General features: G+C 40.4%; 2 protein-coding genes across 2 annotated transcripts; both read right to left on the bottom strand.

The window, feature by feature from the left end:
- Nucleotides 1-318: 318 nt before the first annotated feature.
- Nucleotides 319-5232, bottom strand: dipk1b (divergent protein kinase domain 1B). The gene is made up of 5 exons (XM_029516218.1): nt 4964-5232; nt 4421-4555; nt 2252-2359; nt 1954-2130; nt 319-1804 (listed from the first exon to the last, which is right to left on the bottom strand). Exons 1-5 carry the CDS (start codon nt 5030-5032, stop codon nt 992-994), a joined length of 1302 nt encoding a protein of 433 aa, XP_029372078.1. The 5' UTR covers nt 5033-5232; the 3' UTR covers nt 319-991.
- Nucleotides 5233-6503: 1271 nt separating this feature from the next.
- LOC115052064 (alanine--glyoxylate aminotransferase 2, mitochondrial-like) lies at nt 6504-15946 on the bottom strand. The gene is made up of 14 exons (XM_029515959.1): nt 15387-15946; nt 14421-14509; nt 14127-14317; nt 13916-14039; nt 13723-13817; nt 13365-13458; nt 12813-12906; nt 11949-12049; nt 11570-11662; nt 10811-10943; nt 9964-10052; nt 9661-9810; nt 9000-9098; nt 6504-7260 (listed from the first exon to the last, which is right to left on the bottom strand). Exons 1-14 carry the CDS (start codon nt 15481-15483, stop codon nt 7159-7161), a joined length of 1551 nt encoding a protein of 516 aa, XP_029371819.1. The 5' UTR covers nt 15484-15946; the 3' UTR covers nt 6504-7158.
- Between the last annotated feature and the right edge of the window lie 215 nt (nt 15947-16161).

Genomic DNA, 16161 nt, shown 5'->3' with positions numbered 1-16161 from the left:
TGGAGGCCTCATGGCATTTAATCTTTAGCTGGGACACTATCTGAATGTGCTGATGAACCTCTTTTTGCAAGAAAAAAAACATCTTCCTCCCAAATCCTTTCACAGATATTTTTCAGCCCTGGTGTGATTTGGGGCTTGGACCTGATCATTTTGTCAAAACTCTCAGTCTGTTCAGTACTCAATGACAAAAAAATGTCATCTGCAAAAACTCCATATCACTGGAGAAGAGTCTGACTGCAGCAGCTCATGCCCAGAGTCTGACACTTTAACCAAAAGAGAATCAGTGACACGCTCTTTTCTAATTACTTCTGCCTTCATTCACAGTGCTGCCCTCCATTGTGACATCCTCTAATATTTCTGGTTCTGAAAGTGTGCTGAAAATCAATTTAACCAGTTTAACTTTATTCATTTATGAGAAATTCAATCAAGTTCAATCACAACTGACTGACGTTTACATTTTCAGCTGCTCAGTTCAGTTTGAATGCATCACTGATATCAGATCATCTTCATTTATACAAGAAGAAACAGCAACATCCCACTAATATTTACAGTTGTACAAAGACACCCTGTCACTGTTTGACATAATCAGGACAGATAAAAGACTATTTTTTGGAACCTCACAGTATCCAGGATGTATGTTGCTTTATTTTGAAAATGAATTATTAATATACAGAATTTTCAAAAATAAAATGAAGCCGTGCCCTGAGATGTCTAAACAGATGACTGTGCTTCTCAAAATGCACTGGAAAAGAAAAGCATAACAGGACTTGTATGAATTTTAAGAGAATAAGCCAGCTGAATGCGCTGTTTCATGTCATATGTTCATTAATTCACAGCTTCCTGTTGTTCACAGTCAACGCAGAGTGAAAATATATTAATCACCACCACTCTGTAAACCATTTGGCAAAGTTTCATCTGGAAAAACTACTGATGTTCATATTACAAGTCACTCATTATTTAGAATTGCAGGTTTGACAATCGGAACCTGCTTTCAAGAGTACTGAGTGTTGGAAATTTTCTTCCACAACAATGTCTTTAGGTTGTTAAGTACTAGTGAGTGATGCACCTCCATCTGGCTTGCCAGACCACTGAGTGTCACACAGGTGCGTAGTTGCTTTTCTAGATCTCCCCGTAAGTCTGAAGGTGCTCCAAAAAGCAAAAAATCCTGCAACAGTACACACACTTTGGCTAGATTGGGCTGTACAACCTCAGTATTACACTGCTTCACCAGCCGATCACAGGTGGCCGTGCAGTCCCGGCCGTAAGTACAGTCTGCATTGGTCTCACATCGCCGCCCCCTCAAAAACCCCCGGACAACTGCCTCAGATGCTACACTGCGCAGGTTGGCCATCTTACAGTCATATTTTGAATTGTAGCCCACATGGTGAGGACTGGCATCGCATATTAAGAAACTCCCATACGACCCATGGAAGACCTCCTCCACAAATTCCAGCAGGCCGATGGTGATGCGAGCTCTGCGGGGCCAAGCTGGTGCAAGCCAGTGGTTCAGACTGGCGCTCAGGGTCTCTGGGACAAGAGCCTGCAGGTAATGAGGCACCTCTAATCTGTAGAGGGAGCTGTGGCCCACACGCTCTGTCACATACAAATCTCCACAAAAGCCCAGCAGCTTGGGAGTGTGCTCCTTCTCCTGCAGCGCCACCATCAGGAGGAACTCATTGATCTGGAGAAGAGCCCAGATTGACTTGGCCTCCGCTAGAGACACTTTCCCATCCTGGTTGACATCAGCCAGAGCAATGACCCTGTCCACCAAGGTGTTCAGAGATGGCTGCTCACCGAGGTTAGCCTGCAAGTTGGAAGTTCACATTGGTTGGTTAAATATGTTTAAAAATATGGTAAAAAAATGCATTCATTTGTGGGTTCTGCTTTGTATGGTGCTTGTCCTTGTGTGGTACATGATTGAAATAGCTGAGGTTAAAAAAAAAAAAAAACTACCTTCAGGAAGCCATGCAGCATCTCTTTAAATTCATCCATAGAAGTTCCACGGGTGGGTTTATCAAATAAGGTCATTTCCTGTCGCAGAACAGAGTCTGGAGCCCCGTCAGTCTTCACCGGATCCTCAATACCGCACTTGATCACAACGGGTCTCTCCTTCCACAGTCCACTGTACACCTGCAAATATGAAAAGGTGATAATTGTATGAGAAAATGTCTAACCCCTTTTTACTGTTCAGAGCACATTTTAAAATGCTTTTATGCAGGTGCATCTGTATGTGCATGCGTCCAGTTTTCACCTGATGTGTAGAGGAAGTGGACATGCAGCGCTGCAGGTTAAGAGTTCTCTGATCACACAATGCCTTGCAGGATGAGCCGGATATTATGCCCCTTCTGTAGTGATCGCACTGCAAAAGAAACAGGAAACAAACTAAATTATACAGGGAGAACAGTGTTCCAGGCTCTTGGAGCAGCTACACAAATCTGAAACTAACTCTGCAAACATGTCCACTTTTTCCCTTGTAGAGAATTGGGGAACGGTTGGGGAAGTATTAAAGATTACTGATGCTAATGTAAGGACGGTAAAATTAAAGTTTGCTTAAATGTATGTCCCCCAGGGTGAGTAAGAGTTTTCTACCGTTTCCATTCTGCAGGCTCAAAAAATAGGGACAAATCAAATAAAAGATTTTGTTTCTCTTCTTTGACACAGCATCTCACTGTTCAGTACAAACGATCTAGTGTATTATTGGTACAATCAACCTAGATTTAGCATGAAAAACAATCACATCCAGCTTGTGTCAGCATATTTGAACAGGCTTCAATCTGATTTTAATACAATGTGACTTTACAATTATTGATTGTAAAGTGTTTAAAACATATATTTGGCATACATTGATGCACTCAGGAGAAAAGACAAGGATAGTAATAACAATTAATTTGCCGTCAGCTTTAATAATATATGAGCAGCAGTCAAGTCCACTAATCCTTTGAAATGGATTTATGCTGTTTTTGAGCACTTTTGCTTTTGTAGAAATCCTTTTAATTAGAATATCAGTGATTGAGTGAGCAAGTCAATGTCAGGAGGTCACAATAACAGACTGGAAGGAAGGCGGAGAGAGAGGAAGTAAGGTTTACTGAGAGGAGAGCGTGAAAACCAGCAAACCCTAGTCCATACGTCATCTTCAGCCGTGACTCTAAAGCTTTATTGTGGTTACTGTGGAAATACAGCTGAATTCCTTGTTGCAGAAAGTTTGGTATCACTCGATTGTCGTCACAGTAAAGCGTGTTAGTGTGTTATCTAATGGTTATTTTAGCACATACTTGAAATCCGTGAAACCAACTAATCTGGCTCAATCCAGAAGTACCACCCGGCCAGCAGCACCTGCATAGCTCACAGTTTAACACATTATCTAGGAGCTCTGATATCAGTGTCCTCAACTGACTGATGCCAAGGAGAAGCATTTTGAAAAACCTGCAGTGGATCCTTTCAGATGGTTCATGGATGTGTGATCAACTTCCACCGATGGATTCACATGACAGCATTGTTCTGACTCACGCAGGTCGCTCGGTGTGGTCAATGCACCTCAGTGCAGTATGGAATAGCATATGGACACCATCGCTCTGTCCAACAAAATGCACTGCAGGCTGGCACAAAAAAACATGCCCTTCACACTAAAGTAGCGGTGCAGCGACATACCCCCACAATGCTCCTCCCCCAAAACTCAGAACTTGCGTATTGACACGTCACGAAATTACAAAGCAGCAAGAGGCTAATCAATCTCGCCTGTGCATGCAACAAAAGTCCCGCCTCATTAGCACACAGATGAATGTAAGCTGTATTTTATTGGCCTGCGTTTACAGTTGCTCACACTATTCGACACTGTCTTGAATTGAGGTGCACGCAAATGTTCTAATTTGCCTCCATGCACATAGGAACGTGAACTGTCATGCTGATTTGTGTGTGTGTCCTCATGAGGTCACATCATTGATCTTCCACTGTGCATCAATTAGTGTCTGATTAGTTTGATCCTGCTAATTGCCAACAAGTCCGTCAGTGTCTCGTTGCACGCCGGAGCCTGTTTGGTGCAGCTGGAAAATGCTAAAAACAGCTGGGCACAGCAGGAAAGTCGTTAGGCTACGGGCTGTATTTTTACCCAGCAGATGAGGCCGTGCAGTGGGCGAGGCCAACACAAGCAGACCCCTCACGTAACTGGGCTACGTGAAGCATGTCTGAAATGATACGAGACTGAAACCGGATCCTATTGTGAATTAAACTGCCACTAATGAGCCATTCAACTCAGTGAACCCAAGTGAGCACCACTGGGGGCTGATGCACACTCAAACAAACATACGTAATCTAACATTTCCAGCCCGCTGGCCTTCCTGTAGCATCCTGACACAGTTCCTGTCTTGTCAGCACTGTGCAGAGGAAATTATGAGTGGCAGCGTGTTTAAGAAACTGTACTTACAATGACCATATGGCAGACATGCCCACGGCAGAGTTCAGCGTAAGAGGCATACTGCATGTAGAGGACCCAGCTGGCGATGAGGATGCCCAGCCATGCCAGGAGAAGGTACTTCACTTTGATGGCAGGGAGACGACTCTTTGGGAGGTGGGGGGACAAAATGAAACCATAGTACAAAGAGAGGACATGACAGCTCATTAAAAAACATTACACTTTTAGGACCCTGACAGGCGAAATGACTCAGTGAGCTAAAAAAAACGATCAAAGATAGCACCAAGTGAAAAAAATGGAAATATTTGTCCCTGTAATGTGCAGTAGGCCAAGAAAAAGCGATGATTCTGTTTCCCACCTGAGGCCTCCAGAAAAATGAAATGACCAGCTGATGGCTTGACCTTACGATAACACCAACAGCACACTTCAATTCCTTCATTCGTCAGAGACTCGCTCAGCGAGGCCATCGAGGCAGATATTGTCCTGGTGCTTTTGACATGTGCATGCAACAGCGAGACACACACAGCAGACTGACAACATGCTGTCCATGCATACCTGCAGGCCTTTAGACAGAGGGCAGAACAGCGCCAAATGGATCAGCCTCCGCAGAGCCCTGGGCATCATGAAGCGGCTCTGTTGGGTGGCAGCGGGGCGAGAAAGCAGTTCGATCACATCGTCACCGCCGGCCGAGCGTCCCCAATAACAAAAGGCTGCTTCTTATTCTGAGGCGCAGCGTCCGTCATGTTTCCTTCAGCTTGTCTTTTGACTGCACCGACACGGAATCTCTACGGTAAATGTGTTTATGAATATGTATTTTTAAAAAATGAACCATTCGTCGGAGGGGTTAAAAAAAAAAAAAAAAACAGATTTGATTTGCGCCCTTGAAAATTGAGCAGAATTCAGAAATGTGCAGCACGGAATAAAGACCGCATCCACCTGCAGGCAGAGTCCTCATGGCCCCGTCAGACCGAACTGGACCTGGATGTGACACTGACACCAGCAGTACCCCCCCCCCCCAACACTTCTCCAAAGCCGAGGAGCGCACCACCTCCGCTTCCCGGCGACCCGTTAAAGGGAAGGAGGACCGTTTTCACACCGCCGACACAAATCTCATGTGCGTTTCCTGTCTGCGTCCCCGAGAGGAGAAAACATGCGAATGGCATTTCCTGCCCATCAAAGCTGGCTATTATCCCCGAGCCCCCTTCACCCTCCGGAGACAATGTGAGCCAAAGCTGCAAGAATGAACAGCTCACACATCGATAATGTCATTTTCTGTCCACAGCCTCCAGCTCATACACCCAAGTGTCCTCTTTTTACTGCAACCGGCTCACCTAACATTTCCTGCAAAGATGTGCTTATCTTGTATCGTTGGTTTATTATGGAGTCATTATGGAGTGCCACATTAATAACTTCAGGCAATCCATCGTCAGATGAGAGTAACAATAAAATAAAATGTGATTCAAAAGGAAACAAACACAAGATGGGATTAACAGAGCTGTTGGTAGTTTTATGAAATATTTATATTATTTTATCATATAAAGTATTTATGATTGCAGTAACATGTTGCCTTGTGTTTCAGGGTGAAGTTGTTTTTTAGTTACTTACATAGTGATATTATATAAAACATATTTTACTCTTTTTTAATTTTATTACCGCAGTTCAGTGATCCCACATCCATGAAAATACACTCTGATATAAAAGATGGCTCAAAAGAGGACATAAAGCTTCGCATTGCTCAGCAAGTTATTAGACACTGTGATCCACAATCCACTCCACTTGGTGGCAGTAATGTACCAATTCACACACACACAGACACACACACAGACACACACACACACACACACACACACACACTTTTCTTCACATCGTACCTGCAGAGCTTTCAGTCTAATTGCATTAAGTGTATATTACACTAAGTTAGGAGGAGCATTTTACAAATCTCTGTAGGAATCTGTGATACTTCTTTATTCACTTTGTCACAACTACATGATTTGTCCACCAGATGGAGCTCACATGTCTATCCGTCAGCTGGATAGGCAAAATAATAATAATAAAAAAAAAAAATAAACAAAAAAATATTGCTTTGCCCAGCACATTGCCACATGTCGTGTGATGAAGTTACACAAAGACAACAAAATAAGTACAAATGTTGATCTGATCATTTTCTGCTCCATATCAAGAGAGAAGATAGAGAAGATAAGATGACCTGAATTATTCCCATCATTGCACAGGAGGGAATTGCATTGTTGTGTTATTTCTTACAGCTCCAAGGTATAAACAATTTGTATTTTGTTTTGTAGCTGCCCACAAAACAAATTACAAAGCACTTATGATGCACTGTTTTATGAAAAGCCTGAAACATCCACCATAAACTGAGATGGAGGAAATGCAGAGATTTAAAAAAGGCTGATCTCTACTTTACATTATGTAGCTCCATACCACAAAATGTTATAACTACAGAAAAATTATTATCACAGATTCATTATTATCACATTCATAGACTAAGAACATGTTTGTGATTTATAATATCATGTGATATCCAAGAATTTTTTAGTAGATCCAAATTGGAAACCATGAAATTCAAATTGTTGTTACAAAAACACTGTACAGTATTTTTCTTATAATGATGAGGTATGTATCAAGTCATTAAAATTACAAGATTACTAAACATAATTAAGAAAAAAATCTCTTTTAAAATGGCTATCCAGGGAATAACAGAGGTTCTCTTCCTCAAAAAGTCAAAATGACTTTCATCTTCTTTCCATGTAGTTATGGATGGACTTGTTAAAAACTGCCATGAAGAAATCTGCATCTTCCATTGAGATGCACATTGGTGGTTTGATTCTGAAGGTCTGAAATGGTGAGAAAAAAACAAGAGGGAAGATTATGGCGTACCTGAGATAGTCATTACATGAAAGACATGTAACTAGGTTGAATGCCTTTTCTGTCACCTCCTGGAGTAAGAGTGCTTGAGCACAAGTGCAACAGAGCGCAGTGTGGAACATAAAGCACACAGAATAATTGTAGATTAAAGGGAGTAATCGGAAAAAAAATTCAGGTGAAAAGAGTGTCTTTTGGATTAATTGTCATGACTTGATCACTGCAGGCTTTGGTGTGACAGCCAGGGCTCATTTCAGCTCTATAATTAATATAAACACAAATAACATTCAAACTTAGTGTAATTGCAGATGTAATTACAGATAAGCATGACAAGATCTGAGACACCTGTATTTCACACAAACAGTTCTGTGTGTACTTATTTGTTTTTAATGGTTCTGTTCTGTAATGGTTAATGTTACATGTGGGGTCCCCCAGGGGTCAGTTCTTGGACCACTACTGTTCAACCTCTAGATGCTTCCACTTTCACATGTCATCAATAACCATAATGTCAATTACCACAATTATGCAGACGATTCGCAACTTTACATTTCTCTATACCCCGATGATTTATCTCCCATACAGTCCCTCATCCAATGCATCAGTGACATTAACAAATAGATGACAGAAAACTTTCTGCAGTTAAATAAAGACAAAACAGAAATACTAATCTTTGGTGCACAAAATCAAAGACTGAGATTGGCAGAAAACCTAAAGTCCCTCTCTCTGGAGAGCAAAACTGTTACAAGAAATCTTGGCATAATTTAAACTTCAGGAGTCATATCAACCACATCACAAAATCATCTTTCTACCATCTAAAAAATATATCCAAATTAAGAAGTTTTCAGTTATCAAAACCTGATTCTGAAAAATTAATTCATGCATTCATAACCAGCAGATTAGATTACTGTAATGGCCTATTCACTGGCCTCACTAACACCAGCATTCGACGATTACTTAATTCAAAATGCAGCAGCACGTATTCTCACTGGTACAAAAAAATATCACCACATCACACCCGTTCTTAAAACCCTGCGTTGGTTACCCATCAAAAAAAAGAATATATTTTAAGGTCCTCCTGTTAGTTTACAAAGCACTAAATGATCTTGCACCTCAGTACCTAACAGACATGCTAATTACTTACACACCAGCAAGAACCCTCAGGTCGACAAACACGAGTACACAAGTCATTCCCCGCACAAAAACTCAGGAAGGGGAGGCTGCATTTTCTGTTTATGCCCCACGCAGGTGGAACAGCTTGCCTGAGACAGTAAAGACTTTGAAAACTTTTCTTTTCTCAACAGCGTTTGATTGAGTGTGTGTGTGCTTGTTTACTCCGTGCTTTGTATTGTTTGTTGTATGCTGTAAAGCGCATTGAGTCTGCCTTGTGCATGAAATACACTTTATCGATTAAGTTTGAATTTAATGTGTTTTTCTCCTAGAGATTCTAATCACCCTGCAGTTCAAATATGTGCCTTTATCATTTTCTCCCTAAAGCCACAAATACAAACCACACCTAAATTGTACTTCTGAAGCAAAGATACACAAAACAGCGACAAAATTGTTCCAGAAAATTCTATTGAATCACACCTGATTGCAAAGCTACTCCAAGAAGTGATGTGAGTCAGCAAAACGGTTTTCTGATGTAGGTCTATTTTACCACACGCTCACCAAAAATCAACAGAAAGAGAGGAGAGAAGGTGAGCACTGTTACCTGTCCATATATTCCCCCCTTCCCTATGAGGACTCCCATGTCCTTGATGTCCTCAAAAATCTCATTCATTGCCTCAGGAGACAGAGGCTCTCTGCTGGCCTGGGGATGACAGAGAAAAGGCGAGATGATGATTGTGGCAGGATGTCTTACAGTCCCCATAGAAACTGAAAATAGGAGTCACACCAAGGAGCCTGAACATTATGACCACTCACAGATGGCACAAATCAGGTTGATTATCTCACAACAACAGCATATATATCATGATCTGGATTGTATTAATGTGAACAGGAAAACGTGGCTCTCATAGTCAACAGAGTCAGTGTCACATTTGAAAATGAAACAAATGTGATGGTATGTTTAACTGGAAAACCAATGGTGACACCTGCTGTTTGGCTAAGTGTGCATTGGGATCAGAAGCTCCTGTACTGCTCTTCATTACTTTCTGCTAGTATTAACAGAAACTAAAAGAAGCATAATTAACGGCATGGAAGAGTTGAGAATTTAGTTTGTTCTGTGCACAATTAGAGACGGTCACTGCTTCTCTAGCTAATGGTTAACTGGGGCGCTGCTGAACCATGCCCCCATGGGAGACATGGCGCTCACACACGTTGCTTAAACATGTGAGGAAAGCTGAGTGTCACTGCAGTTATTCACTCAGTACCTTGTCTTTGACCATCTCCACCCCAATCTGCAGGCCTTTTCCACGGACATCACCAATTATCTCATACTTTTCTCTGAGTTTCGCCAGCTCTGTCATCAGATAGGTGCCCACATCAAGACTGATCTGCTGCGTGTTGTCTTCTGTAATAGTCTGTCGAGTAAAAGAGTTTGCCATGTTTAAGCTATAATTCAGAAACAATGGAGTTTAGGGTTTTCACTTTAGTTGGTTTCATAATAAGTAGAAATATGTTTGATCCTCTGCTAATGAATAGCAATGCTGTAGGATAAGAAGATGAAGTCTTACATCAAGCACTGATGAAGCAACAGCACAAGCCACAGGATTTCCACCAAAGGTGTTGAAGTGAACCCCCTTGGCAAAAGAGGCAGCAATTTCTGGAAATAACAAATAAAGAGGTCTCATCTCCACCTACTGCTGCTTCCGATTTCAACATCCATAAAAATAGATTTCTGCAGACTACATGTATTAGTAATGATTGGTGAACAGGGTTTGATTTTCTTTAGCAGAAATGTCACACAGGAATTTCTAAATGACAAAAAGAATCCTAACAATTGAACATTTGAGAGAGGGGGATGTAGAGGGTATTTACATTTATTTAAAGTAATTGGGCATCTAATGGTGGTTACTAAGAGACACTTATGGTAACTAGCTACATCACTGAATGAACATCGACAACCTGCCATCATAGTCATGTAATGAGGCCATTTAAAATGCAGCTTAGACGCTGACGAATTTGTGAGTATTACGTTTTATAGTTTTAAAATGTAGCATGATTTTCTTTCTGTTTAACATCACAAATAACTGGTCCAAATATAACATATATCAGAATATATATAAATGGTTTATATATATAAACAGCTATGTATAACACTTCTTCCAATATCCATAAATCTGGCCAAGTGTACTAGTCATTGCTTTGAGCTTGTTTACTCATGTGGTCCCCACCTCTCAACTCACAAACTAAAAGCTGTATGATTTATGACCCCATGGGAACCCAAACAGAGGCTGTCTCATTTAATGTCTTCCCACGCATTCCTGCCAGTTTAGACACATTAAAATGTGTGGACTCCTACCTGCATTCAATATATTATGAACATACAAAGAACAGACAAGCTTCACAGTATTGTCTCACCTGGTGTTGTCACAACAGCTCCCATTGGGAATCCATTACCAATGCCTTTTGCCATTGTAACCATGTCAGGAATCACGTCATGCCCTTGAAAACCCCAAAAGTGGCTTCCTGTTCGCCCAAAGCCAGTCTGCACCTGCCAAAAGCAAAACAGATTGCTATTCACATGTTTGTACAGACGTTCTGAAGAGATGGAAACATAATAAGAGATATAATTTAATATAGTCTTCCCTTTAAAGATCGCATATGTAGAAAAAGCAAAAATAATCCTGTTAAGTAAAAATCCAACTCAGCTGTCCCATTAGTAGTAGGTGTTTTTCTTTTCATAAGGCTGTAGTGGCCAATAATTTTATATGAACAATTCAAATGACTCACACCTGGTCTCCCTACAGTATTAATCAGCTGAAAGCCAAATATTTCCCTCAGAGTTGATGAGACCAAGACGCAGCTGTAGCTACTACGCTGGGCTTAAATTTACCCGGTTATTAGGGTGATCAACACAAAAGCTCAGCTCCAACATAGCAACCACAGCAAGGAACAATAATGTGAGGATAAAAGGGGCCCTGTCAGACAGCCTGAAAGACCTCTAATGACCACCTTGCATTATCTCAGACCTGATGCAATATATTCACATTCATTAAAGCAATTGTGAAAATTTCATAATGTTCATATAAACACAGAATACATTTTTTGTTTAAATAGTAGATGCAAAGTCCATCTGAAATATTAGTAAAATGTATATGTATGTTATATGTAACCTACCTCATCGGCAATGCAAACACCTCCTTTCTCTCTCACAAGTTTATAAGCTTCCTTGAGGTAGTTCTTTGGATACTGCACAGCTCCTCCAACCCCCTGTTTACAGCAAACATAGTCACAATCCACAGTTCCATATCAATTAACACAAGCACTTACACAACCAAATAAACATGGATGGCACGAATACAGGATTCCAAACAGGCATGAGCGAGTTCATTAGGGTTAGAGTGGTTTTATATACATTTTTATCTACAACATACACGGATACAGTAAAACTTGCTAACATTCAGTATGTCAACACCTCAAAAACAAACATGGCTATGATAGTATTATTAATTCTAAGAATACAATGATTGCAGCATTCCATAACAGAGTATGGTACCTGAATGGGCTCCCCAAAGAAAGCAGCAATTCGACTTGGGACACTGGTAGCAAATGTCTCTTTCAGCTGTCCAATGTATTGCTCGTTTGCCATACAATGACCTGTGGGATAAACAAGTCCTTTATATTGAACAGACATATTCATGTGAAAACAATGTTGTTGCAGTTTTTTTGGACAATAGTGGAAAATTTACATTCTCATATAATCAAATCACATTTCTTGCCAGCTTCAAGATGCACTGCTTTGTTATTGGTTATTATGGCTTCTTTGCAAATATTGAAAAGCATATATTGCCTATAACTGACTGTATGGTGCAAATGTTAGCATAATAGTAGAAGGGTTTACCTCATCTTTGCCACTGAGAAATCATGGTTGAATTAATAATTCCCATTTAGTACTTAAAAAGATTAAGTCTGTTTCAAGCAGCCCAGTAAATTCACAAGTTCCATAGCTTTGGAGTCATTCTTTTTCATATGAATATGGATATTTCATATGTATATGTATGAATATGAATTTGATTTATCTTGTGATATACTGTAGTATAGCAGCCTTAACAATTAATTTAGATATGGTAACATCCTGATTATTTCCAGGTTAAGTCCATAGCTGATGGGCAAACTATACAGCTAAAAGTCCTGAAAACTGTGAAAGGTCAAAGGTAAAGAATGGTAAATGATCAATGGTTGAAGATGTTGAACACTGACCTGTCTGGGTATATTTTATAGTTGGCAGTACATACAGCAGTAAGAACTGAAAATAATTTATCCTAAAGCAGTTTTGGAGGTCCAAAATACATAACTGGTCAAAAACTTGCACCTAATCACATTAGAGCATGTTGAGACATGTGCACATGTGTTTATGTACCTTGGGCACAGCTACACTCTCTAATGGTCTGAACAGGAGAGTCCCTGCAGTGGCTTCCTCCCCACGGACCTCTGAATACATCAGGACACATGGTCTGTTTATTGAACAGAGACATAATCAGCCAGGTCAACCTAACAACAACAGTTCCTCATCATTAACAGAGTACAAAAAAATAATCATGCCAATTATACACCTGCAAATGTATAACAGCTCATTTACTTCATAATTTCAAGCTCTGAAATAAATACCTCGGAATATCTGCTCAGCATGGCAGCTAATATTTCAGACAGACGATGCCTGACCATCTGTGTATGTGTGGTTGTTTATTCTTTCTCAAAGCACAAAGATGAATTCATTGAAAATAAGATTCAAAATTTTTTAACACAACACAGTCTTCACTCTCAGTGCTCAGTGGGATGTTTAATTATCAAATGTACATCTGTCAAGTTTATAGGACCAAAATATATATACACTTTCATTAAAACTGAGATTCTGTACATTGTCAGTTGTATGCTTTCCTTTTATATTGTTATGAAATGTATGTATGCCTACATTTGTGCAGCCTAAACCATTCGCGATGGGGTATTTATATGCTGCATTGGAAGTAAGACCCATGGTCTGTGGACTGCCGCCATGGTAGGATCCTCTGAAAGACAAAAATGAATAAATAATCTTTCAAAGATATAAATTAATTCATTTTTTTTCAGTCTGGAATCATCAACCTTGAACCATGTTGTTTAATCAAATGGTGTACTCTCACCAATGCCGCATTAAATACGGCTTTTTATTGTCCTTTAGAAAATGTGGGAGGACAAACTGCTGCCTGATGTAATGCCACGAACAATTTTTACATATCAATGGCTTTCCAGCATATAATGGACACAAGGATGTGCTTTCCCACTGACAGTACCTGAAAGTAATGATGTCAAAGTTTCCTGTATGGAGTCGGGCCATCAGCATAGCCAGGTCATTGGCCTCTGAGCCACTGTTGGTCAGATATATCACCTAGAGAAGAAAACAGAGCCTCAGACATTTTAATTTTGGCCTGCATGTTTATTCAGGCTCTAGCCCCTGAAAATCAACTTAAATATCCACCACAATACCTTCAGAGGATCTGGGAAGTAGGAAGCTAGTTTTTCACAATACTCATGGAGAGGAGGATAGACATAGATGTTAGTAGTATGCCAAAGTCTCTTCAACTGCTGTACTGCAGCTGCTGTTACTTTCCTGTTCACACATAAATGAGAAATGAGATAAGTTAATTATTCTCAGTCATATTGTCACTGGGTGGCGCAGAAAAGAAAAAGACCTTACGGGTGGCAGTGGCCCACACTAACAGTCGCTACACCAGCAAACAGATCCAGATATCGCTTTCCATCTACATCCCATAGCCATTGCATGTATCCCTGGTGGATGAACACTGGTTTCTTATAGTAGGTAACTTTCATGGTCATTGGGTTACAATGTTTTTTGCGAATCTCCATCATCCGCTCTTTGGACATGCCCTAGAAAGCAACAAAGAATAACAGCTACCGTAACACATTGTGCATTATTTTGTTTTCCTTTAGACTTAGCTTGCAATGTATGCCTGAAGAATGCAGTTTTTACCTGATATTCCTCTGCTTTGAAATTGCATTGGGGCATTTCTGGGACGTCTGAGGGAGGGTGTCTTACAGCTGATTTCTGACATAATGCACCTGAAATGATTGCAGTTGCAGTGATATAGAAAGCACAGTAAAAGATTCTTAAAGAATGGATTTGACTTTACTTGTCTCAGGCTAATCAAAGCTTTCACTATAAAATTTCTGTAGCAAGAGGAATTGATTAGTGAGATAACCAGTAAGTAACAGTTTGCACAAGCTTGACCTTTCTTTCCGCATCATTATTATCTTAAAACAGACCTCAGAATTATCCATTTTAATCTATTTCGGTGTTGTTTTAATTCCATTCAGAATTATTGCGAGCAAGTAATTGTACTTAAAGCTGACTCACAATAACCCCATTACGCTCTCCTTTGACCTCACATTGTGCAACACAGGATAAGATGACTGTTGTAAAATGTAAAGTAGAGGGGACTCTGGTCTCGATAACAACTATATCCTTAATAATCACCTTTTGCTATGTATGTTAAGTAACAGATTCAGTTGACTAAAAAATAATCCAGTTTAATGCAGCAACACTGGGAATAAATCCTGTCTTCATGAATAGTAATCAGTTTTTCACTAAACTGGTTTAATAGTGTTGATTGAACTGTGGTGTGTGGTCACTTGGAGGGTTGATCGTTTTCCATTAACAAAAAGAAAAAAAACTTCAAGCAATGCACAAAACAATGAAAACAGCTGATTCTGTGAGCAATGTGCAATGTGACGTTAGATTTATTTGGATTACACACAGCTGGTTGTTGGGCCAATGTTTAAAAAAACCAAAGCTTAAACACACAACTTTATCTGTCCCCCCACACACACACACACATGGACGTGACAGATTTTGTTTCAAACCACGTTAGACAGCTTCGACACGCCGAACAAAAATCAAGCTAGTTTTGGTCAACGCTCCGTTTCCATGGCAACTCACCGGCACCCCGGTGCAGCTCGGCCGACCCGGACGGACAGCTGGACCGTCCCGTTAAAACCGGACCACGGCCGCTTAGACGGGACCAAACTTTGTACATGTTGTGCAGGAACAGGGAGCACGCGGCCTGAACTCCGGGCAGCTCACTTACTTCTCACTTTTTCTTTTTTTTTTGTTTCGCTGTCAAACGTCGGCGGACAGAAAATCAAGGCGGAACTTCGAGAGGAGGAGGAGGGGGGAAACAACTACACTCTGGTGACGTCACTAGATGGCTGCGCACGCATACGTAAACAAATCCCACAAGTCTATGAAATGGACTGGGTCCATTTTTTTCTGGCTGAACCAGAGATAGTCCTGCATTTGCATTTTGGTGTTGTCCCCTCTGCAGATTTTTGTAAAGCTGAATGAACTTCTTTGGAGGGAAGCCGGGCTCTGGGAAAGATCCTACATTTCTTTAGTCTCCCAGACACTGTGCTCTAAATCTGAAATAGTTTAGTGATTTCTCTGCCAACAGAAAACTAACTAACAGCTATTGGAGCGTGATAAAGCAAAACGAAATTAATAATAATAATATTTGTTTGTCTTCTACTCCAGCATCCTTGATGTCACTAGTTTACTAACAAAGGCAATGTTAACTTGGTAACTGTCAGCCATAATATGGCATTAAAAAAAACAACAAAGAGAGCAAGAAAGAAGGGAAAAAAGATAAATAGTCCATGGATTAAAACAAACAAAGCAAAGTTAATTTAAAACCATGCAATGGCAAATGAATGGGAGC

The sequence above is a fragment of the Echeneis naucrates genome, chromosome 12 (assembly GCF_900963305.1).
Source record: "Echeneis naucrates chromosome 12, fEcheNa1.1, whole genome shotgun sequence".
In the NCBI taxonomy this organism is placed as follows: domain Eukaryota; kingdom Metazoa; phylum Chordata; class Actinopteri; order Carangiformes; family Echeneidae; genus Echeneis; species Echeneis naucrates.
The sequence above is the reverse complement of the archived record's forward strand: the minus strand, read 5'-3'. Positions and strand labels throughout refer to the sequence as shown.